The following is a 27,104-nucleotide window of genomic DNA, read 5'->3' on the forward strand; positions in this document are numbered from 1 at the left end:
GGAAGTGCTTCTTATGCCACACAATCCCCCTGTTGCATACTTGGAACTGTGGCACTGGTGTGTCCATGGCTGAGTGACCTCTCTGAGCCTGTCAAACATCAGGCTTTACACGTGCTTGGGGACAGGAAAGTGTGTGTTTGAGTGTGTACTTTTTGGCCTTGTTCTGTGGATGCTTTCACATTCAGAGGTGGGAAGAGGCCTGTTGGTCTGTGCCAGTGTGCTTCCAAGGCTTTGGAGGATCCCACTCCCACTGTTCTGAGGCTATGGCTGTGCTGCAGCCTGTGTTGTGAGACTCAAGACACCTTTGCACAGTGTTTCAGGCTGTGCTGGCTGGCACAGTGAGTTCAAGCACCAATGTCTGCCCAGGATCCCAGACAGTCTGCAGAGCAGCACAGACATTTTTGGAGGCTGTGTCTTGCTGCTGCTGGCCCTCAAGCCAACGATGTCAAAGTTGTCTCAAGGCAAATTTACAACTTCAGTCCATGCCCCTGGGCTGCAGTGAAGGCACTCATTGTATCCCAGTTCGATTTCCCTAGGGAAGAGCTAATCTCCTGTGAATGTGGGCTAACCCAGTGGAGTGGGCTTGCCCAGATAATGGCTCATTCTCTTTCCTTGCCCTCAGGGAAGAAAGCAGTGATGGATTCTAGCCCGTTCCTGTCAGAGGCCAATGCAGAAAGGATTGTGAGGACCTTGTGCAAAGTCCGGGGTGCAGCACTGAAGCTGGGACAGATGCTAAGCATTCAAGGTAAGTGGCTGCACAGGTTTTAGCTGTCCTTAGTGCTGCCAAGTGTGACACAGGGGCAGCTGTCTGCAGTCAGGCAGTGTCAAGTGATTATGGAGACTCTAAACAAAAGGCTTTCTCCTGTGAAGCAGTGATGGAAATATTTGAGTTCTATCTAATCCCAACATGAAATAAGTAGATGCATACACTTATACACCACCTCTCTCAATGTCCTTATTGTGTGTAGCTGAAATTGGTTGATGATAGGGTGACATTGTGAATTTTAGTGTCTGTGTTACTAGCAGTTATTAAGAAGCAGAGCTGTGTTACACTGTAATTGCAGGTGTTCTGCTGGAAAGGAGAAGAGTGAAAACACATTCTTTGTTCACCAAAAGTGGTCAAGGTTATATCCACAATACTCTCCCATTTTAGCAACCTTTTTATGGTTTGCATGCTCTGTGGGCACTGAAGCTTTACTGGAAAAGCCAGTACAGCTGATAATCTTATCAGGTATAAAACAATTGTTTCCATCCTGAGAAGACTTCAAACTGCTATTTAACCCATGGAGCTCTGAGGCCAGTGACCACAGGTGAAGGCATGAGTGACATCACTGTCTGCACTGAACTGTTAGGTTACCCCTGGGAGATGTCAGGTGTGCTCAGTTCAAACTTACCTGGATCTTTCCAGTTTGCCTTCCTGTTCAGCCTGATAGGGGAGGAAAGAACCAGCCAAACATAACTGTAAGACTTGCCTGGAAATAGCTTTCAATATATTTCTGAAACAGAGTAAGTGTTTAAAGTACTCACTTTGCTTGGCTGGTGCTTCTACTTGAATTTTTGTAGGTATTATCTGATGAGACTGGATTTAGTAGAGTTTTAAATACTTTAAGCTTGCCAACAAAACAAGATCAGCTCACTGTCCCAGAGAGTGCTGATTGGCATTTCATTTGCTAATCAGTTGGTTTAGCTGGGTGCCAGGCTGATGGCCACTGGCAGAGCCTAGTGGGAGGCATCAGCTGCTGTGTCAAAGGCTGCCACCCACATGCTGCTTTCTCACCCTCCAGAGACTGCCAGGTGCCACTGATGGCTCACAGTGCAGATCCAGGAGGAGCTCCTGTGCTCCTCACTTTCCAGTGCCTCTGGTATGTGTGCCTGGAAATCAGCTCTGCAGTTGAACTCATCTATCATAGGTGGGATTAATTTCAGATTCTTGGGACACCACCAAGTTGTGCCTGCTGTGTGCCCAAGCTTGGTCACAGTTGCCCTAGCCTGGATGTGAGTGCAGAGAGGGGAGCTGTGACAGGCTGGCTCTGAGGAGCAGAAATGCTCTGGGCTTTTATAACTTGCCTGCTGTCTCCTAATGTTACAGTGCTCTGGCAGGAGTGTCAAGCACTTGCTGAGTGACTTCACTCTGGTGTCAGGAACAGGCCTTCACAACCTCAGGGCAAGAGTCCAGCCCTCATTTGGGCTCTTCTGTAAGTGTGTGAACTCTGCTGTGCCTGGCAGGAACATAGGCCCATGGTGACCTTGCTGGGGGACAGCTGTGGTGAAATAAATCAGACACCATCAACAGTGCAGAGTGTCTGTTTCTTGGGGTGGCTGTTTGGACAGGAGGGTTTCATGCAGGTCCTGCCACTTCATGGGTTTTTCTGTGGCCTGGTGAGTTTGAATTCACTGCTTCTGTCAGGGGCAGGGGCTTCCTGTAGCTGAGCACAAGTCATAAAACAGTGTCCTTAAAACCCCTGATATCTATTGTGTTTCCCTGATGTGGGAGTCAGTGGATTTGTTAGGCACCCATATTCCTAAAGGTCACACACAGAAAAGATGCCAGAGGCCCCAGTCATCCTGTGTTCTGGGAGATGTTGGAAAGGCAGCTGCATCTACCAGCTGAGAGTGCCCTACCTTGGCTCCTGCTTTGTCTTTTGTTCCAGTAAGGCCTGACCAGCTGACCACAAAGACGTAAAACCTTATTCATCAGCATGTTGTAAACCTGCTTTTGGCAGAGCTGCTTCCATGGCAAGACTGATTTTTGACATTGCTGCTGAGTTTCTGTACAGTCAGCCTGGACTTGCAGGTTCCTTGGCTGTTTGATGTCATGAGCAGGGTGGGGGTGGTCCAGCAGCCCAGCTAAGGGTGGATGCCCTCTCAGACTAGGGCTTGGAACCCCTTGAGAGGTTTATGGATGTCAGCAGTAAGCAGAACAAAGGAAGTTGGTCCTGGATGCCTGTGGCAGATGCTGATGCTTTGACACAGATGGCATCTGGGAGGGGGAGTCTTAGTCCATTCTCCTTCTGCCCAGTCACCCTTGGCAGTGCAGGTGACACTGGTTGCAGCATGATGGTTAATACCTTCACATAGCCCTGAGAATATTTTGTAGAGTGTTCAGAGGCTGGGCAGTGATACACCTTCAGTGAACAGTGCAGGTGTTTCTTTCAGTGTTTGAGGTGCACACAATGCAATGTCTCACCTTCTTGAGGGTTTGTAAAGTCACAGCAGGAGTTCTGCTCACTGTTCCTGCAAAGCCTGCTCCTCTCCAGCTTCCAGTGATGGAATGGGAGCTCCTCTTAAAAACTCCTCTGGGTTCCACAGTGTGGTTTTGTTAATACTTTTAAATGCTGCTATGGCTTCATGGGAATTTGTAAACAATACTCAGTGTTAATGTCACATCTCTGCATTGTTTTTCTTCTCCATTCCTTTCCACCCTTCTTCCCAGGACAGTCCTCTTAAAGTCATTATTACTTATTTCCTGGGATAGACATAAGGTGGTTCATGCATGTATATTTGGAGAAGAACAGTATTTTTTTTTGTTTGAGTGTGACAATTGCATGTACAGGTTCAGTTCTCAGAACCAAGGCCTGGACTTTTCCAGTGTTGGGAGAGCAGCAGATAAATCTGATTCCTCTATAATCATTTATAAAATGAAAAGTTTGCCAGCAATGGTATTTTTTTTTTGAGTTGTTGTAAAAGCCTTTGCTCAAGCAAAGGACTAATCTTTCAAGATGCCCTAGCTCTTCCTCTTAAGAATGTAAATATTTGCTTGCTAAATCCTTCTGATTTAAAAGTTTTGGCTCAGCTGTATTGTCCTCTGCCCACTTGTAGTTGCTCTGCCTTTGGGCAGTTGTTTACAGTAGATCAATTGTTTAAAGTATCAGCAGATGCTAAATCCTGATTTCTCCAAGAGTTCCCTACTTGTCTAAGTGATATTTTACCATTGCACAGCATTCTAGAGGAGCTGCTGCCCCTTAAAATGAACTGGATTAAACCACATTGGGAACCTTGGAGTGTTGGGGTGGCTCTCCAAGGGTCCCTTCCGTGACCTGTGTTTCCATGAGGCAGTGGCCTCTCCTAGAGCTGGATGTTGTACTGCCCCCAGCAGAAGGTGGGCTGGTGTGTGACAGAGGCAGAGCACTCTGCTCCTGGGTCTGTGCAGTCTGTCACCACACCAACAGAACTAAGAATTAATGCTAAAACCTTCACTGGGGTGTGCCTGGGGCAGCACAGCCTGACTTGTCTGAATGCAGGAGCACGTTTCTGAGTGTGGTGAGGAATGCAGTGCCTGCACTGACTGCTGTGTGCTTTCCTGGCAGATGATGCCTTCATCAATCCCCACCTGCAGAGGATTTTTGAGCGTGTCCGTCAGAGCGCTGACTTCATGCCAATAAAGCAGATGACGGTGAGGAATATTCCTGAGTGCTTGTCAGAGAAAGGGACAATGGACAGAAAAATGTCACCCATGCCCTAGTAAGGGAGGTAGATGGGATTTTAAAGAATATTTTAATAATGTTGAATATTTTCAGTTGTGGGTAGCATGTCATTCCTTCTCTCAATTATGTGCTGTCTTTTCTATCAAAAAAATGAAAGTTTGGGTTTTGATGGAGGGGAAAAATTGTGGGAGTTTTTCGTGTCCTGAGATTAATGTTGATGGAGCAGGATGCTGCACAAAAATATGGTTATAGGGTCTTGTTGAGTGTAGCCTTTTCTTGTGTTTCCTCTTGTCTTTCTTGTGGGTCTTAAACTGGTGTCTAGATATGTCTACATCCCATTTTAGAAACAGACTTAGAAGCCTTAGTCTGCTGGAAAATTAACAGCAGCTTTGTCCTTACCCTTTTGGTTAACTTGCCATCAAGAAGAGCCAGAATGAAGTGAACTAAGTTTGCTTTTCCTAATGTGTATGTTCTCTATAAATTAATGTGTAAAGGGTGATGGAAAAGGAACTGCCAGTACTACTTATCTTCTGAAAGACACTAAGCAGAGCTAGAACTTAAATATGGCAGTCTGGCAGGGTAGCAAAAAAGATGTTAAAGCAGGCTGTGATGTTTAATTGTCAATATTGCCTTAAAGAGAGTCATGCCTGGATTGCTTCTGTTTAGCTTGGCAGCATGATGAAAGAGGAGAAATAGCTAACTCCTTGCTCATTTTCTGGAAGATAGCAAGTGGCACCTAAAAAGGGATGTTTGTATTGCCAAGGCAGTGGTATTTGTGTTCAGGATTTCTGTGCTTTAGGGCAGAGATCTGATCAGCACCTTTTAAGTGCTGGGACAGTATTGCTGGCTGGACCACTCCTTGCCTTGGTGTGCAATGACAAGGCACAGAGGATGATCTAGAAAGCAGGTTATAGGTACTCATAACTCAGTCACCTTAGAGGAACGTGATTTCCAAGACTGAAAGTCTTAAAACTTTGTTTCCCATACCTGACTTCCTATTTATTTGTAGAAAACTCTGAACAATGATCTTGGCCCCAACTGGAGGGATAAGCTGGAGTTCTTTGAAGAACGTCCCTTTGCTGCTGCTTCAATTGGTCAAGTTCATCTGGCACGCTTGAAAAACGGGAAAGAAGTTGCCATGAAAATCCAGGTGGGCTTTACAGACCAGCCATGTCTTGTTTGGGGTCATAGAAGGGCAGGAGAGCTATGTGTGTACTGCTAGACAAATAAGAAGCATTTTAATGCAAGTGAAAATATGTCTTACCTAGTGCAAGCTGAATGGAAAAGGCAGGAATGCTTTGCAGCTTGAGTCAGTCTGAGTCCAGATGAGCAGGAGACATTCCATAGATATTGCACTGCAGTATGGGATAAAGGTGCTGAGGGACTGCTTGGACTTTAGGGCTGTATGGGAGGGTCCCACCTGCTCCAATGTCAGTCCCCTTTCTGGCATGTACACATACCCCAGGCCTCTTTCTGGGTATCAGCAACCTCAGGTTAAAGCTCCATGTACAGCATGGATATAATCCCAAGGAGTGAGATCCCTTGCTGACTGAGCAGTATCCCAGGCAACGCTGGTCAGCTCATTGGTAGGTTTCTGTAGTATGGGGAGACTTTAGAAATAGTATCAATGGGTTCTGATGTCTTCTCAAGCCAGTTGTGTCCCAAGTACTCTCTGAAGTCAGGCCAAGGTAGCAGCAGCAGAAACTCAACCCTCTGGCATCAGCACACATTCTCCTCAGCAGTGCAGGCTCCTTCCCTTCTTGGCAGACAAGGTGAGAACAGGAGGAGCTGCCTTTGCCAGGATTGGGCTGGGACCTCAGCACTTGCCCTACTGCTGGGAATGACACACTGGGGCTTCCAGGGGCGTGTGCTTTCAGCTGTGGGAGGGAAATGACTGACTGCCATGGCTATTGTGAGATTTGTGTGTCTGAGAACCTGTCATGTGTTGGATGAATTCCCATCAGAGGATCTGAGCACACCATTCTGATTGCAAGGAACTGCATCTTAGCCTTTGTCTGCCCCCTGGTTTAGATGCTGGGCTTTGAATAAGCTTCTGGAGGTGGGATGCATGGCTCAGGGATGCCCTGGCTCATTGCCAGGCTGTGATGTGGGGGCAGTGGATGCTGAGCCAGGTGTTTTGTCATGCCATGTACAACCAGGTCATATAATCTCAACACTGCCCTCTCCCATTCTGGCCCACAGTACCCCGGAGTCGCCCAGAGCATCAGCAGTGATGTCAACAACCTGATGGCTGTCCTGAGCATGAGCAATATTCTCCCTGAAGGTAAAAAGACAGAGACCCTGGTAGGCCTTGTGTTCCCACTGGTGCAGGTTGTGTTCTGCCAACCCCTTTCAAGCAGCACATTTCATGTGTCCCTCTGAAAACTGGGGAAAGGGACTTAAGGATACAGAGTCTGCCCAGGGGCAGATTTTCTGCAGAAAGAAGGAGGAGCAGATGTGAGCAGAGGGTGCAGGGCCAGCTTGGGGAGCCATGTTCTGATCCCCTGCTCTGCTGCAGAGCTGCTGCTACCTTTGCTGGGCACATGTTTGCTCTAGTGCCCACTTTGTGGGGTGGAAAATGCACCTGTGTGTTTTCTGGCCATGTGTAGGCACATCCACCAGAGAGTAACCTGCACTTGTCTGTGTGCTCTCTGTAGAGGCAAACCCATAGGGATTCTTGGCAAAACATAAAGTTCCTGGGAATACTCACTTTTAATGGCTTTCTAGGTTTGGAGTGTGGGCAGTGTTCAGGTGAGGTAGTCTTATCTTATCCTGTTACTTTCTGGTACATTTGGGAGAACTCAATCTTCTCCATATTTCCTTGTAGCCACCCATGTCTATAATTCTGTGCTCTTCAAAACTAAGAAGACTGGGCTTGGCATCTCTGGCCCTGGCTACGTGCTGCTGCTGCAGTGCACTGTATTAGTCATGCTGACTGTTCCTGCCTGGCAGTGCCTGCTGCCACTGGGAGGCAGGTGTGCTTTGGAGCCTCCTTTTGCCCAGTGTTCAGGTGCTTGTCTTTGGGCTGTGTCCCTGCACAGCCGTGCCAGCAGCAGGAGTGGACACCTTGGGCTGTGGGGTGGGAGCTGGGAGAGGACAGAGCTCTGCATAGGGCAGTGGTGTGGATGTTCCTTGACTTAGGAGCAGCTGTGTAGCCTGGGCCTGGATTAGTGCACAGCCTGCATCTGGTTGGCAATACACCTTGGCTCTCTGGGCCTCCTGTACCCCTCAGCTCAGAGCTGGCTGGATAGCAGCTGCTCCTCAGCTGCAGCTCTGGAAAGCTTAGCCTGAGGAGGTGCTTTTTTCTAAGCCTGCTCTCTCCTGTGCTGTTTGACTTGCAGGTTTGTTCCCAGAGCACTTGATTGAAGTCGTGAGCAGAGAGCTGGCCCTGGAGTGTGACTACCTGAGAGAAGCTGCCTGTGCAAGGAAATTCCAGTATGTCCCCACCATTGCCTTCAGCCCCTTCTGTGTGTGAGGGAGAGGCAGGAGAGGTTGCTTAACTTCAGGGATGGGGAGCTGGTTGCTGTGCCCTGCCATATGGCACAGGGGAACAGTGCAAGGTTGTGGCCTGAGCTGTGCCCCAGAATCACCACCTTGTCTCACTTGACTTCATGGGCATGGCTTCAGTCAGGTGACATGTGATCACCTATCCTCCCTCCTCCTGTGCAAGTCTGTCTGTTCTGCCACATGTGAAGGTGCTGCAGTAACTCCTGAGGCTAGGTTGCAGTGCTCTTATCCCAGCCTAGTGAGCAGTTATCATCACCAGTGCTGTCTGCTCCCTTGGCTTGCCGTAGCATCCAGATTATTTTTACATGCTGGCTGTCCTGCTGCAGACACTATAAGCACTGTGCTGCAGACTGCCCCTGTGGCACTGCTCCCCTTGGCAAAATAATTCCATGTGTGTAGTCTGGCCCTAAAGCCAAGTGGGTGAGCAGAAGAGCCCAGTGCCCCTTGATGCACCGGCCTGGAGCCTTCTCAGTATCACTGCTCTGGCAGGAGATGTGACCTCAGGAGCTGGCAGCAGCTGTAAGTCACTGGCAGGGTTTCTGCTGATTTAATCCCTGCTGTAATTGCCGAGGAAAACATATCCTGGCAGTCTCAGCCAGGGTGTGGGGTGGTGAAGAGCTGTGTGAGGTGTTGCTGATGGATCCTGAACCTTTTTCTCTCCTTCCTCCATCCCTAGGGAGCTGCTGAAAGATGACCCCTTCTTCTATGTCCCAAGAGTAATAGATGAGCTGTGCAGCAAGCACGTGCTGACCACAGAGCTGGTGTCTGGCTTTCCCTTGGATCAAGCTGAAGGGCTGAGCCAGGAGATTCGAAATGAGGTAAACTGGGGAGGTTGTGCTTCTGTCTTGCTCAGAGCCCTGTGCTTGGCCTGCCCATGATTGCCAGACTGGGGGAGGCCTTGTGGCACAGCAAACCCTGGGCAGGGCTGGAATCAGGGACTGTCTGGAGCCTCTAGGAAGATCTGTTTAGGGAAGGTGGCAGTGACACCAGAGTCTCTCCAGGCTTGTTAGGGCCTTGCAGGCACCAGCATTCAGGAGGGGGTGAATGGCAAGGGCAGCTGAAGGGGATGTAGCCTCACTGTGAGATGCCATTTCTGATGACCTTAAGTTTAGGTGGGACTGTCAGCAAGGGAAAATGGAGAAGATATGCAGCTGCTCTCCTGGGCAGGAGGATTGCAGAATTATCCCAGTGCAAGCAGTTGGGCATCATTCCTGCAGGACTGACCTGTGCTGCACAGGGCTGCTGGGAAAGTACCTGTCAGTAAAACAAGAGCAAGGATATAGGGATAGGTGGGTGTTGGTGCTGAATGTAGCCAGGGATTGGAGTGCTGTAGTGGGACAAGCAGCTGTTCTAGTAGCAGAAATAACTGTCCTGGTATTTGGATGTGTGTGTGTGTTCTTAATGTGAGCTGTCAGCTGTTAGCAGGTCACTGGGGAAGACGACAGAGTCTGTTGCTCTAGATAAACAAATCTCAGACATTAGATTTGAAGCTTTGCCAGAGCTGGTTGCCTGTTCTTAGGGACTGTCCCCAGCAATAAGCTGCTCTATAACCAGGACTCATTTTAAAAGGCTGTGAGCTGGGATGCTGCTTTTCTTATTTTTTCTATAAGCAACTGACCTGGCTGACCCTCTGCCTTCTGACCCAAATAGCAGTGTCCTGTAGCAGGGTCAGGCTTGCATTTGGTGCTCTCTTCCTTCTACCTTAGATATGATGTTTCACTCAGCTTTACAGAAGCTGGAAGAGGGGCAGAGTGAGGCTGGCAGTTCTGCTAATAGGCTCCAGCTTAGCAATTCTCACAGAAGAGCTCTGCTGGAGTATGTAATTCAGCAGGGGGTCCTCAGGGACTGCTACTCTTGCTTCTTTGTGCCTGTCAGTCCTGAGGTGTGGCTTTGCTACTTCTCCATCAAGCTGGATCAGTGCTGAGCCCACAGAGGGAATGCACGGTGGGTCTGTGTATCATGCAAGAGTCCCATTTGTGCAGCCACCCAGTGGTGCACCCATTTCCAGTCAATGCTGGAAAGTTAAATGGCAGCACCAAAATGCAGCTGGATGAGCACTGGAGCATCTGTGCCATCTGCTAAGGATGTCCCGTGGTATGGGCTGGGAGTTGCTCCTCCAGCTCTGCAGCATAGAGCAGATGGTTCCTGCTGGTGTGGTGATGTGTTCCCTGCTTGCTTATGCCTGCTCTAAGTTACAGGTGTGAGTAGGGCTTGCTGCCCTCCTGACTTGTTTCTTGTCTCTCCTCGTTTTTCAAGATCTGTCACAACATCCTGGTGCTGTGCCTGCGGGAGCTGTTTGAGTTCCGGTACATGCAGACTGACCCCAACTGGTCCAACTTCTTCTATGACCCACAGCTGCACAAGGTAAGCCTGAGCAGCCACTGTTCTGCCTATACAAACATTGGTTTTCACCAGCTTTTGAATTATTGCTCATTCCCAGAGTTTAATTAGCCCTTATTGAGATTCTCTCTGTCCTTGAGGCATGGGCAGATAGCACAGGGAAACCTCCCTTTGCCACTTGTCCTCACTAGGGCTGGGTAGGAAAGAAGGGCTGCTGTAAGCAGGCTACTTCCTTAGCCTCAGGATCTGTTTTGAAGGTGGTCAGTGGGAAGCTGCAGCTGGCATTGCCCTGCAAGGACACACCTGAGCCCAGGACTCTTCAGTTGAATGCTCTTGTGCTGTGCTGAAGATAAGAGTAGCAATCCCTGCTCATTGGTTTGGCTGCTTGTTTGTGCTCTGTAGGGCAGATGGAATTTTATTCCTGAGTCTGCCAAGTGCTAGGAAAAGTTCAGTGCTGCTCTGTCCCTGCACATGAAGGCTAAATGGAGCTGCCAGCAGAGCAGGTGTGGCAGTGTGGGCACTTGGCATTGGCCATTCCTCCTCAGCCCTGTACTGGTGCAGCTCTTGGGGCTGCAGACTGGGAACAAAGGATTCTGGAGCAGTTGGGATGCAGAGGAGAGCTGGGAAAGCCAGCTGAGCTTTCTGAAGAAATCACAAGCACTCTCAAGATCAGGTTCTACCACAATGATCAGCTCTCTAATACAGATGGCTTTGTCCAATTCCAGGTGGCCCTGCTGGACTTTGGAGCAACGCGAGGGTTTGATGAGAAGTTCACAGATGTCTACATAGAGGTGAGGACAGTGTCCTAGAGAGCTGCACTGGATTTTGCAAATACTCTTATCTCATAGCTGTTATCACCTTGTCCTCAAATACACTTTAGGTGTGAGGGAAGCAGGGATGGAAGCAAGAGGGTGATCTCTGTGCCTGGTTCATCCCTTGCCATGGGTGTCTGCACGTGTGCTGCAAGCTGCTGGCTCTCTGAGTTGGGATGTTCACAGAACTGAACTGCAGTGATGCATGCTGGGGATCTTGGGTAACAAGGTGTATCAGAGCACTCACAATTCTGTGATTTTCATATGAGGATATGCAGGGATTTCTAGCTTTTTCACAGATAGATAAACTGATGTGAAATCAGATGTTCTTCCTTTGTGATCACCACGTTCTGCACATAGTAACTGAGCTGCTATGGCCAGCAGCTGCCACCTAAAGCTGCTCAGTTGGCTCTGTTATTTCTTTGGGAGAGGGACTTACTATTTGGGAAGCTGGTTTTTTGCTGTCCTTTACATTCTCTGGGCCATGTGTCACCCTGTTGAGAAGAGCTGGATCTTTGAGCCAGTCAGTAGCTCTTAACCTGCTCAGCATGCAGGCCCCTGAAGAGAGGGCAGAGGCAAGGGAGTGAGCAGGTGGGTGCTCCCATGGCCTGTGCAGCAGTCCTGTGCTCAAAACATTGTTCAGTCATCTCTTGGCTCTCCTGAAAGTATTCCTCCTACTCAGGTAATCAAGGCAGCTGCTGACATGGACAGAGAGAGAGTACTGAAGAAATCCATCGAGATGAAATTCCTCACTGGCTATGAAATCAAGGTATTGAACAGAAGAGTCTGATTTTGGTGTTGGCCCTGTGAACTTCCCCAGATTTTCTAATGTGGCAAAAGTGTCAGTCCAAAAGCCCTTTTGATAAGCATGAGGGAGGAGGGCAAAAAAGGTTTTGGCTTTTGTTCTTGCTTTCCTTTTGGAGCAGGAGAAGTAATGAGGATACAGCTAGCCCCAAAAACACTGTCCTTCCTTCTCCTCCCCTGCAAGACCCTGCAGGTGATAACAATTCCTGAAATTTCATGACTGGGAAGTTGGTCTTCTGGAAGGTTTAGTTGCTCAAAACTGTATGAACATGTTCCTCACTCTTGCTGGGGGCTGGAGGTTCCATTTGTCATGGACAGGGCTATTTCTCCTGAGCTGCTGCTCTTAGCATTTCTTTACCTCCCTGGTGGTTGTCATGTCTAGTGATGTTACTTATCCCTCTTTCCTTCTGGGCAGGAAATGGAAGATGCCCACTTAAATGCTGTCCTCATCCTGGGAGAGGCTTTTGCATCTGAGGAGCCCTTTGATTTTGGCAACCAAAGCACCACAGAGAAGATCCACGGTTTAATCCCCATCATGCTGAAGCACCGGCTCATCCCCCCACCGGAGGAGACTTATTCTCTTCATCGCAAAATGGGCGGCTCTTTCCTCATCTGCACCAAACTGAAGGCCAAAATTCCCTGCAAAAACATGTTCCAAGAGGCATATAGCAAATACTGGAGCAGTAGGGGCAAGAAGCCATAGGAGTAGTAAGAATGAACTTGTTCTGAGGGCCCGGTTCAGCTGAGCCTTGCAGAGAGCGTTCTAAGCCTCCCCTGCGTTGCTCCCCAGCTCTCCATCCTCTTGAGATGCAGCAGCCCTGTGCCCTGGAAGCCAGGTGTGCATTCCATGAGGACAAAGCTGCTCTTTCCTGATGTCTGTCCTACCTGGACTGCCAGCACAGCCCACAGCTTGAGTGCTTCTGTGCTGCTTCAGGGCACCAGCTGACTACCCTGAATGCATTTGTAACATTGTGATGGTGGCTGCATATTGAGAGGTTTTTATAACAAGTAGGGGAAGGAGGACAAAAGCAGAATTTAATATTGAAACCTATTTGTAATTCTCCACAAATTGTTTTTAAAAACTTTCCCTCTTTCAAGGTGAGGTGGAATTCAAGTAGTTTTCATACTGTGAATTTATAGAATGAAATACCAAGGTGTTCCCTACCACAGACACATCCAGCACCTCCCCCAAGTTTTTGTAAGTCAAGTGGTGGCAGTCTGAGAACCCTCCTGGATTCTAATGACTTTGATTTAATGCAAGAGGCGTGTGTGTAAGTAGAAGTTTTATGCTTTCTGCCTCTTTTTGGCTTGCAAGCTAAACATAGGAAATATTTTAAAAGTCCGAGATTTGAGTGCCAGTCTCTTTTAAACACACACATACACATTCTCACAGCCCATCTCAGTTCTGGGAGTCAAACCTGTAATCAGCAGAACTATATCTGAGCACAAATAGTGGGATTCTGCACTGTCTGGTAGGTATCAGCTTTCCTGAGGGCGAGTTAGATAAGCAACAACTCTGACATCCACTGCTTGCTGGACTCCTGACTAAGATCTTCCTTTGTGTGCTTCCCTGTAAGGCAGACAAATGTGCTGCCTCTGGTGAGCAGCTCCAGCTGAAAGGTCTCACAGTTCAAACCAGACGCACAGTTTTAAACTCTTGGAGTCAAGTTAGGAAATTGACTTTTGTAGGTTTTTGTACAAAGCCTGTACCTGTACGACTTCCTGATGTCAATAAACAAGTGCTTGTGCAGTGGGGCTGCTGCTGTGGCTGTGTCATCTTGTGGTGTGGGAATGGACACTCAAGTGAGCAGTGTCCTGTTCTGGGGGATAAACAGCAGCTGAGCAGTAGCAGCTGCTCCCAGGTCTCCTCTTACTGCAGTTGCTTGCTCCAGGGATTGCTACTGCCCTTGCCTGGCCATCTACCCCTGGCCTGCTCATGCCATGAAAATCCCTGGTACTCTACTTGCTTTTTAACCTTTCTTTGTTTCAATGACTCTGTTAACAGTCTCTTGAACACAAGTCTCTTTGCCTTTCCTCCACTTGTGAAGGAGAGGCTGTTGGAATTTAGGCTTACCTGGTGCAGGTGTCTTTGTCTGGCAAGTATCAGGTATATTTATTTAACAGAGCTCAGCAATACCCAGGTTGTCTGACCTTCCATTTCAGCATTTGTGAAATCCTGACAGCTGACACTTCAGAGGGAAAGAATAAATAAGTGAATAAATGGTCCCTCTCAGGAGGGACCTCTGAGAAATAGGAAAACAGGTTATGGTATTATCTTTATTCCAAAGCCATAAACATATAAGCCACTTCATTTAAGACTGCTGAACAAGATGCAGTGTAGTTTAATTCAAAATACCAGTCAGATTATTCTTAACCTCTTGAGAAGAGTTAACTCTGCTGTCCAGTGAAGTAATAATTTTGCATCAAGCAGTTTATCAGTGTACAAAGTTACAGTAACTTTCCTTGTTTGGAGTTCTGATAGGCATTGTTTAGTTTTTCTCCTTTGGCTCTAGACCTTGCAGCTGTAAAAACAGCGGAGTTGTTTGAGCTGTTAAATGTTTAAGTTTAAAAAGCAAAGTATAGAAAGCTGACAAGGGAATTAGATTAGATGAGCTTCAGAACAGATTTTCTGAAACTGAAGATTCAAGGCCAGCATGTTCAGAGAACTTGCAAAGGCAGCAGAGTAAGCTACAGCATTACAGTTCACTTTTCCAGTAAGCACTTGGTCATCTGAGCCCAGATCTTGTGTATACCATGCTGGGGCAAGAGTGTTCAACTCCTGGCAAACATTCCCCTTCCTGAGAGTGTTTGGGAACGACAGCAGAGTTGTTTAGCATTTGCAAGAGGCCAACAACTTGCAGAAGCTGAGATGTTGCTTTATTAGGAGAGCTAATTAGAACTCTGTCCCTAATTCTCTTGGCCTTTAGTGTATGCTCTGAAAACATTAATAATGGCTGTAGCTTTGGCCAGAGAGATTTGTGACAGGAGGAACTGCCTGTCAGAGGAACAGCTGTGTAGAAAACGTGAGCTGGGAACTGGCTTCAAGTCAGAGAAGTGACATTATACAGTGAGCAGGAACACTTGATCTGTGCCAGCCACTGCATTTGCTTTAACTAAGCTTGCAGGGTTGAGGATGTGACTGTTTCTGTGCTGCAGGGAGCTTCCATGGTCTAGAAAAATCTGTAAAAACATTTCTTCTTTGCACAGGGCAGGGCTAGCTGGAGATTAAAGCTGCCTCTCTAATGACAGTGATTTTCCATTCTAAAGGATCAAGATTCAGGCTACCTCTGGTAGCAGTGATTTTCATACCTCCTTTCTTCAGGCAACCTGGCTGCTGCATCACAACAGGAAGCTGAACAGGAGGTGAACATGCAGTTCAGTTCCTGCTTTTCTAATCCCCAAACCTCTGACACTACAAGGCCTATTTCCCAAGACCTTCACAGCTGGGATGTGCAACTGGACCCCTGGGACACCAGAAATAAAGCACTGATTGAAAAGTCAGAGCACAGGAACCAGGGTCTGTCCCAGAGCTAGAGCAGCTGCTCAACGGGATGAGCCATGGGCCTAAAGCCACATGAACTAGAGTGAAGGGCTGAGAAAGGAGAGGGACAGGAGTAAGGCAGCCTAAGGCCTTGGAAAAAATGGGAATCATGGTGCCTGTTTCCAGGCTGGCAGTGAGGGATGAGTAACAGCCCAGTCCTGTATTCCTGCTGCAGGGGGATAACTGAAGCAGGTACCAAAGCCAGGATTTACCCCAAAATCCCTAAGGCTGGAAAAGACTTCTAAGATCACCAAACCCAACCCTGTTCACCATTAAACCATACCCACACATCCTTTGGACACTTCCAGGCATGGTGACTCCACCACTTCCCTGGACAGCCTGTTCCCATATTTCATGTGCCTTGCTGTGAAGAAGTTTTTCCTAATCTCTAATCTAAATTTCCCTGGGCCCAACAAAGCCATTTCCAACATTACACCAACAGGGAATGAATGAATGAATGAAGAGGAAGATTTCCCAACACTCTGGTACAGAGAAAATTCCAGGCTGACTTGTGAGGAAGGGGTGGGTGACAGTAAAGGGTCAGAGCACATGCAAAACTTCACAGGTACCCTGAGATGTACTTAAAAGTGCATGAAGGTCAGTGTGGTGTTGGTAGCTCAGAACAATCCAGCCTCTAACACCAGGACAACTGAAACATTGTTAATATAAATGAAAGAGGAACACCAAAAACACAGACTACATAACTACTGACCCAAGAAAAAGGTCAGAAACTGTAGTTCAATATAGCAAAGTATCCACTGACTCTGAATTTGTATTTTTCAAAAGGATCTGGTTATTTTTTCTGAAAGCTATTAAAGGAGAATTGATTTTTCTCACATACTGCTTTTCTTCAGAACCAGCATGTTGTATCTTCAAGAGCCTCCTCAAAGCTTAATGTGGGGAGGTGGGAAAAAAAGACAGAACATCTCCATTTCTAACAGTTCCCTGTTTTATTGCAGTACATCAAAGTAGGTTAATATTAAGTGTGTTACCAACATAAAATATTGGTGGTAAGTCATTTTTACATTGTTGACTGTTCCACCTTAAATATTTCTGTGCAAAAGAATCTACATCATTGTTCTGTAGCAGAGAATCTCTTACAATGTCCCCTACAACATTGAGGGCATTAAACAAAAGAGTGAGAAGAGGCAAAAAGCAGAATCTTTCCCCCACACGCACACTTGTCAGCTTTTATACTCTAAAACAAAAAAGTGATTACATCTATGCCATGCAAAACTGTACAATAATATTACAAGGAAAAACCTAAAAAACATATTTTAAAAATAAATGATATGAAACTGTCATACATAAAAAGGCAGGTATAGCAACACTGGTTTGTTTGTGGATTTCTTCCCTGTAGATGACTGTCTTAAAATGGAGAATGAAAACAGGTTGTACTGAGCTGCAGCTAGAATGAGAGGAGCTGGAATTCAGACTGGAAAGCCTGCAGCAGAGCTGCTTCTGGGGGTGTTTATCAAACAAACTGTGAACACAAAGTGCACAGAAGGGTGCATGTTGTGTTAGTGCAGAAAAATTGTCCCATTTCCTCCATGGAATGGACTCATATTAACAAAAGAACCCACAGCAGGAATTGCTGTGTGCCACTTGAATTCTCAGACTAAGGCTCAGAAGCTGTGGGTACTTGCACTGCAATAAGTTTTACTTTAATACATTTACTTTAATGCATTCATTTAAAATTAAACAGCATTCATAAAATGGAAAATAAACCCTTTTTCCATGCAAGAGCATGTTTGTCCTTTCATTCAGGGTCTGGCCATGCAATACAACACAGGGCCAAAATCTGTTTCTGTGTTAATAATCCAACTGTTCTATTTGGAAAGGCTGACACACTGTGAACCAGCTAGGTGAAGTTACACTACATTTCTATAAATAAGCTATGCCTTTTGGACTTTTTTAGTATGGCAAGACCCTTAACTTCCCTCTGCCATATACCTGAGAATAACACACCTGTGTTGTAACTTATCAAAATCAAATCAAAGAGAAAACATTCCTGACTCAGTTTTGAAACTCATTTAAATGGGCAAAATGCATATTCATAACAAGCCACAGCAATTAATAGAGGGGAAAAGAAGCAACTACTTCACCACAGTCTCAGGAATGTTTTTTTGAAACCACCAGCTGTCTTCTTACAGGCCAAAGGCAAGAGAGAAAAGAGTACTGTAACCCTGCTTTTGGGTTTATGAAATGTGGGAGGAAGCCATATACCTGTGTGTGCACACGTGCAGGGGAAAACTATTTACCAAACCTATCCCATCCTATAACCTGGAATCCTTAGTAGCTGCCTGAATCTGTTCAGATCCTTGTTGCCATCAAAAGAGATAAAAAAAAAAAAAAAAAAAGGCAAAACCCCAACAACCCATCTGTTCAAGCACTGTCAAAAATGCAAACACACACCTTCAGTCTCAGCCAAAAGGAGAAAAAAACCAGCTAGATACACATCCTGTGTGCAGAGAACATGTGCCACAGTCAGGAATTCAGGGGGAGACTTTAAGCTCCCAGAACAAAATGCAGCCCTGGACCTGTGAAGTTGAAGCAGTGCTACAGTGCAAAGGAGCAAACATCAGACCTCAGGAGACAATTGCCTTGGAGATACCAGTCAAGAGTCTTACAGTTCAAATGACCAAGTTACTTTTCCTAGCCCAATGAGTCTTTAGAAAGCTCAGCTGCAGTATGCATACCAACAAAAAGAGATGAGTGTGGTTTCAAATTGAGTCTGTAACCAAATGGTCCCCAAATATATAAAACTATTAAAGTCCTAGGACGATTTTTCTCTTTTCAAATAAGTGATGAGGTCATTTGCTTTTCAACTGAGAGAACAGTTGCTGTTTCTCTTCTGAACAAACATGTATAAAAATGCACAGGACCAAAGTAGTGAGTGAATAAATCCTAGAGAAGACTGCTGAGGCTTGGACATTGTGTACAAACAGTGTGGGCCTGTGGAGCTCTCATCCTCTGAGCTTAGTGTTGTAACACAGCTGACCTATGCTCTGCCTGAAGATGCCAGGGTTGCTATCAATAGATTGCAGGCACTGGAATGGAGTAAACACAGGGGTTTACTCCATTTAATTGTTTGCTGCATGGTGGCTCTTTGGGTTCCATTTTCAGATAGAGCTTTAGCACAACTGTGGAAAAAAAAGTCCATGGAAAACGATCCTGTGACCCTCTCTCAGGGGATTGCCATGCAGGCTGCTCTGTCTTTAATGACTACCATTTAAATGCCTTCTCTCAACATCAAAATAAGATTATTATTTAAATACAACATACAGTAAATACAAAACTAGTCTGCAAAGGTTTTGAAAAGTGTGTGGACATGCTTCACCAAAACAAGGGAATTGTGGGGAAAAAGCAGTGGCTATACTTGAAGCAATATGCAGCCTTTAAAAAGAAGCTGATGTGGAATTTCAATAATGCCAATAATGCCCTGCCTATCTGTCCCTCAGAAATACATAAACTTTTCTGGGAGGAATTACTTTCAGATGTTTTGCTGTTTGCTAAAGCTTTTAATTTCAAATGCCAGGCTTGCAAAAGTAGTAGGTTTGAAGTGAAAACAAACAACACAACCAGCTTGCTACTCTGAAATACCCAAATAGGAGAGAGACAGGCTTTTGATATGATGGTTTTTACAATAATTTCTTGAATTCCTGTCCCAAAATAACACTGAATGAGCTTAAACTTGGATAAGCCCCTTGATTCAGAGTGAAAGAGAAATCTTACCTAGGAGACCCAGCATGATTAAATGGATTAGATGATCTGTGTCTTGTTCCCTATGTCACATTTAGATCATACCTGGAGATTACTGTACATGGTTTGAACTTACCTACAACTTCTATTAGGGAAGACAGAAACTGCAAAACTCCAAACACCTCTGTGTGGGTGAAACTCTACATAAGTGCTGACTGCAAGAATACAGAATGGTTTAATGAGAGCCATAACAAGTTTCTGAAACCCACAAACCCCAATATTCTAAATACAAAAAGCCCTTATGTGTCTGAGTATGGTCATAGTATGAAGTCAGCAACAATATTACTGGGAAGAGAGGCTCATCCCGAATGAAAAGCACAATCTGCCTTGCTAGCTGAAGAGAAGAGACATCTTCCTCTTACCATACAGCTGTGTGAAAACGTCAGTTTTTCATTTATTCTGTCGACTGGGTGACCACTTCAGCTTTTTACTTATTTTTCCAACTTCAGCAGGCTTTGCCTTCCACTGCAATACTTCCTGCCCTCCAATCTGCCCTGCTTTTGGAACCAAACAGCAGGTGAGCACATAGAAACAACTGCAAATTGCACAAACCCACAGCACAGGTAGGGGGCAGAGGAAAGCCAACCTTGCCAGCGCAGCAGCTGTGGGTCACCAGGCATCTCTGACTACTACAGTGTGAACAGTGTGAGGTCAGTCTTCAAGGTTCTTTGTTGCTACAGTGACAGCAAAGCCAGCCAGGGCCAGCTTTGGGCTAAGGGCACTCGTTTGGCTGATGTGTATTAGCAAACAGTATTTGGTAATGACAGTAAGAGTTTGCTGCTAGGGATGGTCAAGAAGATGTGGAAGACTGCTCCCTTCAGAGTTAGACCTGCTCAAAGGCTGAGCCAGGGAAACAGTTTTCCTGCTGAATCCAGCTGCACTGAGCTGCCTTGATGCCTGAAGCACCTCTGCTGTAGCTGCTGCAAGGCTCCAGCTCACGGGTGGCACGCACGGAGCCAGAGCAGCCCGTGGCTGCTGGGACAGGGCCTTGCTGCCAATTGCTGCTGTTTCTGAAAAGGATGGGGACTACCAGGAAAGTAGGAACTACAGCTTGAGTTCTGCTACAGCCAGAAAGAGAGAAGTGATGTGAGAGCACTGCAGCGCACGGCAGTGCAGCGAGCGCCGAGCACACGGAATCTCTGTCCTGTGGGAGGTTTTAGCCAGGCCTCCAAGTCTGCAAATCACCGAGCATGAAAACAGGGGACAACACAAATCTTAAATTAAAGGCTCTTTAAATAAGCATCCATCTTCTGCTGCATACACAATGCTTTTTTTCTTTGAATATATACATACGTATTTTACTCTAACATCTGCATATTTATTTAAACTCTGTACTGTAGTAAAATATGCATCATTTTAATCAATAAGGATTTGCTGGCGACAATCAGATTGACATTCAAACGTGGTGGCTGAAAGCTTTTATGTGCCTCTGACATACTGATCATTTCCCATGGAGGGGAAGGGGTCTCTGTGCTACTTTTGTACAGTACAATGAGCTATTGTATGAAAACAAGATCCCTCTGAATTTTCTCTTCTTGATACTGGTTTGGTCTACTTAACGCTACAGTTTGGGGAGTGGAAGGGGAGTGGGATAAATATGTCTTTAAAAATGAAGCAGCTGTAACCACAAAAATGAAACCAATACTAATACAAATCTACAGTATCTGATATTTACCAACACCCTAGCTTTGCTCATTTGCTGCTGTCAGATCTGGGGAGGTGAGGCAATGCCGAGCGGTGCTGAAGGCGACCAGCTTTTACCTTCCTCTGTGCCCCACTCCCAGATCCTTTTCAGACAGGGAATGGGCAGGGTTAGGAGGATGAAGGTGAGAACTGGAGCAAGTGAAGGGGACAGCCATGGGGACAGCAAGCTGATGTGATGCCAAATCTGAATGCTGAAGCAGTTCATGAGTCCCAACTCACGTGGTCAGAGCTCTCCAGGGAGAGGCTCTTGGTCTTGTGAGGAGAAACGGGGCTGGGAGGGCTGCTGAGGTTGGAGCTGTTTGATGCCGTCGAGTGTCTCGGAGAGTCAGAGTCCTGCAGCCCAGAGACACACAAGAACACCAGTAAGTAACAGGATTTAGGAATGACTGAGAGAGTCTCAGCAACAGTGGCTGGATTCAAACGCCTCTGGGGACTTTGCTTGTGTCCAAAAATACTGATGGATCTTTTTTGCTCAGTTTCCAAGGAGACCTGAGATCAAGTGTTCAGGTCACTTTGCTTTAAGCAGGCATAAGTGATGCTGACATAGGGACACAGCACCAGTAGGATTCAGGAATTGTGTGTGTTACCAAGGGCTCCTTGGCCAGCAAAGTGTGCAGCTTCAGGCTGCCTGTGAAGATACAACAGCTCCTGCCTTTTCACAGATTATGACCAAGATGCTCTTGCACTAAAATGAGAAATCTTTGTGGCATCATCACAGCTCCCTCTTCTGTGTCAGCCCCAGGGTATCAATTCAAACATCCTATCGAGTTACCTGGATCTTCCAGAGTACAGCAGAATGCAACTCTGAGCCTGAATTTGGACTGACAGCTGCCTTCCAGCTTCCACTGGCAGGACACATTCAGCACCATGAAAAGCCTGTGTGATCTCTCAGGTTCACACTCCTTGCTAAGAAAATGGGGAAGCTGGGGAAGTTTTGCAGGTCAGCTTCAGACTGAACCCTCCCATGTAAAACATCCTCAGCTGGAGGCACTGAGTTTAGCACTGGGCAGGATTTCAGTCCTATAATAATGACAGTTGACTGCACAGAATAGAAATTATTAAAACCAGTTCTTGCTCTAAATGAAATTATAATTCCTAAATTACTTCGTTAACTTCTGAGTACAAAATGTCTCCTGTGAATGGTTGCTAAGATAGCTTATGAATATTTGCACTTAAAGGTCAAAAGGAATACCAGCACTTCAAGCTGTGATATGTCACTACTGGGCTGGTATTTGGGGGAGCCTTGCTACCACACATCTCCAGGTAAGGAACACAGAGTGCTTTTTCTGCATCTTAAATACCAGGACCAGAGCTGACACTTTGACCGAAGTCTTTTGTAGCTTGAACTACAGGAAATCCATCTCTCCACTGTCAGCAACTCCCAAACCTGTAGCCAACCCCACGACAGGGTTGAACTGCCTCGTCTTTAAGGACACCCCTGAGGTGTCTGTGCTGCTGTCACCCACCTCTCTCTCGTAGTCCCTTGTGGGTGCATCGCTGCCCTGGTCCAGGCCCCCCGAGGACAGGGAGCCGTCGGAGGGCGATGCCATGGGCTGGCGCTTGGCCCCGTAGCTCCCTCCCGAGAACTCCCTGCGCAAAGCGCTGCCGTTCTGCGCAGACGATCCTGCAGAGAGGAACCAAACTGTTACACACCCCACTCAACACGCCACAAACTTGTTCAGCTGCTTCTCTGGCTACTTCTGCTCTCCTGCAGTGTCTCTAAGGTCCCAAGCTCATGGCTTGCAGGCTACGGTGGCTTTTAGCTTGTCTGCAGTTCTTGTGGATTGTCCAGTCCGTCTCTTGGCCACGCTTTACTTTAGTCACTGTGTTCCCAAAAAAGGCGGGAGTTGTAGAAACAGCTGTGATGGCTGCCTAATTCCAGTGGCCTCGTTCAATGCAATGCCAATCTTCCATTCCAGCAGCCAGTTCTATACTGCTTTATCTTTGCACTAGTGGCAAGAGAGGCATCAAGAGCTACACACAGCTCAGCAACAAAATTAATAACCATGGAGCTTGTGAACAACTTGCCACGGATTTAAAACACTTGAGCAGGAGCAAAGCAGCCTCAGGGCTAAGAATGTAATTTGAATTCTAACATCAATTAAAAAAAATGACAAATTACAAATGTGGGACTCTCAAAAGCACTACCTGTTTATTCATGTGCTCTTTTGAAAGCAAGGCTGTGATGCTGGCCCTCAGCAGCAATGCAGTCAGCCATGACTTTGGAAAATCCTTATGCAGCATGGACAGAGGCTACTGCAGGCAGCCCTTTCCCTGAAACACTTGTGCCCAGCCCCCAGAGCAGCAGAGCTGTGTTGGCTTACGTGCTGCCAGCCCGCTGCTGGCGCTCATGGATCGCCCCGGCTCCGTGCGGGATTTCGTGATCGATGGGATGCTGACGGAGCCGCTGAACACCGTCCGGCTCTCCTGGGGCCGCAGGTTCTGAAATGCACACACACACCACATGTTCACTTACCCACTGCTGGCAATTCTGTGCTGTAAGGCCCCACAACATGTTAAACCCCCGACCTTACCAGGGCTGGGTATCTGGGCAGCAAGTCAGCAAAAATTGCAAAATAATATTCTGCAGTTTAGTGCAGAGACCGGCAGCACACGCAGCACGGCAGTCAAGTGCTGAATTACATGGACAAATGCAGGTAACTGAAGGAATACATGGAATAATTCCAGAATTTCCCTGAAAGGATGGTTTGCAAGCCTAATGAAGCTGCTGGAGATATATTCAAGTTACACTGTGTAACACCTTCTTTCTGAACACAAGCTTCCGAAGATCTCATTACAATTTCTCTTTGGTGCCATTGTTTGTGCCATAATTGCATAAATTGATACAACAGCCAAGTTAAGCCCTAATGTTTTGCAGAGTTATGAATAGCTAGTGGATCAACCTGTATAGTAATTACTCATGAAATTCCAAAGGTGTTAACAGCATCCCTGCAAACCTACACTAGATGAGCCAAAGTGAGAAGCAGCCTCCTCTTTCCAGCCTGCACAAAGAGAAGGACCAGAGCACATGCCACTGTTTTTCTATGTATTTTAATTATTGTTCCTGTTTTGAATCCTGAGAGTTCCAGTGTGTTTTTTCCAAATTAATCTGGACTGAAGTGGTCCTTTACTGAGGAGATAAAATCACAATTTCCCTATTTGGATAGGGCAGTTCATCAAACATAAATTGTCCTTAAAAGAAGGTGAAAGAGTACTTTGAAATGAGTTCTGGGAGATTTTATTTCTGCTTCTGTTAACCTACAGCTGTCCTCAGGGGAGAATACTTCTCAGACTATTTAGCCCCTCTCTCTGTGTATGAGCTGGCTTCCTAGCCCAGAGGGACTTGCCCATGTGTGTCATTTCAGCTCTGGCTAAGTATGAGACTTCATCCTGCTCATCAACAGAGTGTGATTTGCACTATTAAGACAATACCATTAACTGGAATTAGGTTCAGGGAACCTTCATATATGCACAATGTAAAAGAACTGCAGGTAGCTCTAAGAATTACCTCCCTTATCCTTGACAGTCCCCTCTCTGCAATAACTGTTCATTTCTTCCTATTTATATTTAATTACTTCCCCATCCTCACATTGAGATTAAGTAGCCATATATAAAACAGTAGTTGCAATTGCAGTGCTTCTTTAAACTAGGGTGTTACAAAAATTTCAGACCGGAACAAAGATTCCACCCCCACAAGGTTACTCTCATTGAACCTTGGTGCTACCAATGTCTCTATCTGTATTTTAAAATAGATAATTAAATTGAGGAATTGTACGGAACAGATTTCATACAGGTCAGACTTCATCAGATAAATTTTACCAACCTGCTGCCAAATCCAGTCTTGCAATGATCCTTGGAATCATTGCTCTGACAGGCCCCTTTGATCTTACAGTCAACCCCTGGCTTTTCATTCTCCCAGGGTGCCAGAAATGGCTGATTTTTAATGTGCAGCAAATAAGAACTACAATCTCTCATCTCTTCCCAGATCTCTCACAAACACCAGCAAAAGAGAACCAGAGACCTTAACAATGAAAAAGCCCTTTTTACTTCTCCCTTCTTCCACTGTTGCACCATAAGGATTTATACCTAAAGGCTTAAAAGTCTCTTAAAATATTTGTGGAATTAAATTGCTGTCTCTTGCTTAGCTTGCCCCCTTCTTTTTTTGTTTTTAAATGTGAATAACCAACCTATTTTGTAGTACAAAATACTGAGCTCCTGCTTTTTCCTCATACAATAAACTGAGATGCAAAGTTTAAACCTCTTGGCTGTACCTAGACCATGGAGGCTCACTCCCCTGATGATGCACAAAGGAACTGAGGGGCTGAGGAATGAGCTACTGCTGTGTTTTGAGAAAGAAAGGAAAGCCAAGTGCAGCACCATGTGTGCACTGGGTTTAGTACACTGGGGGTGCAAGGCTGCTATAAACCTACAGTGGTTCATTTTGCAAAGAGAACAATTATGTTTAATGATAGGGTGATTAACCTCCTTCACAGTGACTGAGCAGACAACATACAGGCATCAGGGGAAGGAGGGAATGGGTGGGTGCACAAAAAGACTCATTTTTTTTAACAGTGTGTTCTAAAGATGATTATTTTTTGTGAGCTCAGTTCGCAGCGTCCATGTAATTCCTTGTAGAAAGTTTCTCCACAAAGCAAATCTTTCATGGTTCTTTGTTCTAAAAATAAAATAAGCACATGCCAGGGATGCTGGCATTTTGGACCAAACCTCCTGGAAATGGTGTGCACACGATGCAGGAAGGGAATTCAAAGGAAAATAAACAGCGGTTATTAGCGGTAGTTATAAAGCAGCACAATCCAGCAGGTTAAAAACACAGAAAGGAAACCTCAGCTTGCTTTACTTAGAGGGACAAAACCCCCTCATTTCGAGTAACAATTCAAATCCTAGCAGGAAATTTCATCCCCACTGCTGGATCAAATGGAGAAAGATGAAAGAAGTGGGGGCAAAAGCAGCAGCAGAGAAGCTGCTGCTGAGCAAAGTGAATCATTGTGAAATAGGGGGAGAGGCCCAGATCAGTTGGGTGCATCCCATTCCAGAGCCTCTGCTCCTGCTCCAGCTGCTCCCTGGGCACCTTCTCCAACACTGGGATGAGGGACAAGGTCTGACTGGACAGGTACAGCACCCACAGGAACTGCTCTGCCTCTGTTCCTCTGTCCACTGTGCTGCTTGTTCTTGTTTTGGGGTTGTTTTTATTTTAAAATAGTGCTTTGTTCATCAAACTATATATAAAACTCAGCTTTCAACTCTTCCATAAAATAATATGGCAGACTCTAAAAGCCTACTTTTAGCAGGTCATTATTTTAATTCCCCTATGCATTCCACCCTGTCCTGGTTCCAATATCTAGTCCTAAATGGGACCATGGCACTCTTCTTGCACTAAAATCTCCAAACATAAAGGGAGGATGGACAGACAGGAAACCAAAATCACAGCCTGGCTTTCCATACAGCTTCCAGCACCTCTACCCTCAAGTCACAAAGCAGACAAACACTTTTCCTCAAACAAGACCAAACCTCTAGAGCTCTAAGGAGCTAATAGGGCAGTATTTTGACATTCCAGATTGCCCACTCCACTTTTTTCCCCTCCAATTTATCCTAGGAGGCTGCAACATTAGGATGAAGGATGCTCCTAAAGAAAATCTTGAGAGTTATTGTCTGAAGCACCAGGAGTCATTCCTCACTGGTCCCAGGTAGACTACTCACATGAGAAAGGGAAGGTAGAGGGAGGGTCACAGTCCGGTGATACATCGCTGCATATCAAACACAGACAATTTTATAGCACAGTGGATTGAAATAACCCTGTTAAAAACCAGAACTGAAATACAGCTTCAGTGACCCTCTAATAACCCTCTAGGAGAGAAACAGCTTTCAATTCAATTTAACAGTATTTTACTTTTTTTTTTTTTTTTTTTTTTTTTTTGCATTTCAACAGAGCATTCCTCTTGTGTATTAATGGCTGTGACAACTGAGACCTCACAGCAGTGACACATGACCATGCATGTAAGCAGTCAAAGCTCAGCTGTGCAAATTGGTTTTGGAGCCATATGGAGGAGATCCCTTTTTCTCCTGCATTCTTAAATTCTGCCTAGTGTTGGATGCAGGTATGTTTCCAAAACCTTCCCAGTGACAGGGCTCTAGCACAGCAGCCCAGAGGCACTTGAAGCAGCCTGGCAATGAAGGTTTGCCAGAAATCAT

At 46.1% G+C, this 27,104-nt stretch overlaps 2 protein-coding genes across 9 annotated transcripts in view; one reads left to right on the forward strand and one right to left on the reverse strand.

Annotated features, from left to right (window-relative positions):
• The window catches only part of COQ8A (coenzyme Q8A), a 40,102-nt gene extending 26,460 nt beyond the window's left edge, over positions 1 to 13,642 (forward strand). The window contains exons 6-15 of the mRNA XM_079299023.1: positions 623 to 745; positions 4,308 to 4,393; positions 5,434 to 5,574; positions 6,627 to 6,708; positions 7,766 to 7,859; positions 8,608 to 8,749; positions 10,188 to 10,295; positions 10,997 to 11,062; positions 11,766 to 11,852; positions 12,303 to 13,642. Coding sequence (XP_079155149.1) covers positions 623 to 745; positions 4,308 to 4,393; positions 5,434 to 5,574; positions 6,627 to 6,708; positions 7,766 to 7,859; positions 8,608 to 8,749; positions 10,188 to 10,295; positions 10,997 to 11,062; positions 11,766 to 11,852; positions 12,303 to 12,590 — 1,217 coding nt within the window. The 3' untranslated portion in view covers positions 12,591 to 13,642. The remainder of the gene's footprint in view (positions 1 to 622; positions 746 to 4,307; positions 4,394 to 5,433; positions 5,575 to 6,626; positions 6,709 to 7,765; positions 7,860 to 8,607; positions 8,750 to 10,187; positions 10,296 to 10,996; positions 11,063 to 11,765; positions 11,853 to 12,302) is intronic.
• Positions 13,643 to 16,355: 2,713 nt separating this feature from the next.
• CDC42BPA (CDC42 binding protein kinase alpha) overlaps positions 16,356 to 27,104 on the reverse strand; it is a 178,532-nt gene continuing 167,783 nt past the window's right edge. For 7 of the 8 annotated variants that reach the window (XM_079299015.1, XM_079299016.1, XM_079299011.1 and 4 more), the window contains 3 exons: positions 23,219 to 23,336; positions 22,361 to 22,518; positions 16,356 to 21,227 (listed from right to left, as the gene is read on the reverse strand). In XM_079299015.1, the coding sequence (XP_079155141.1) occupies positions 21,096 to 21,227; positions 22,361 to 22,518; positions 23,219 to 23,336 (408 nt within the window). In that variant the 3' untranslated portion in view covers positions 16,356 to 21,095. The remainder of the gene's footprint in view (positions 21,228 to 22,360; positions 22,519 to 23,218; positions 23,337 to 27,104) is intronic. The other variant, XM_079299018.1, reaches the window with a different exon arrangement.

The sequence above is a fragment of the Erithacus rubecula genome (genome assembly GCF_903797595.1).
Source record: "Erithacus rubecula genome assembly, chromosome: 2".
In the NCBI taxonomy this organism is placed as follows: domain Eukaryota; kingdom Metazoa; phylum Chordata; class Aves; order Passeriformes; family Muscicapidae; genus Erithacus; species Erithacus rubecula.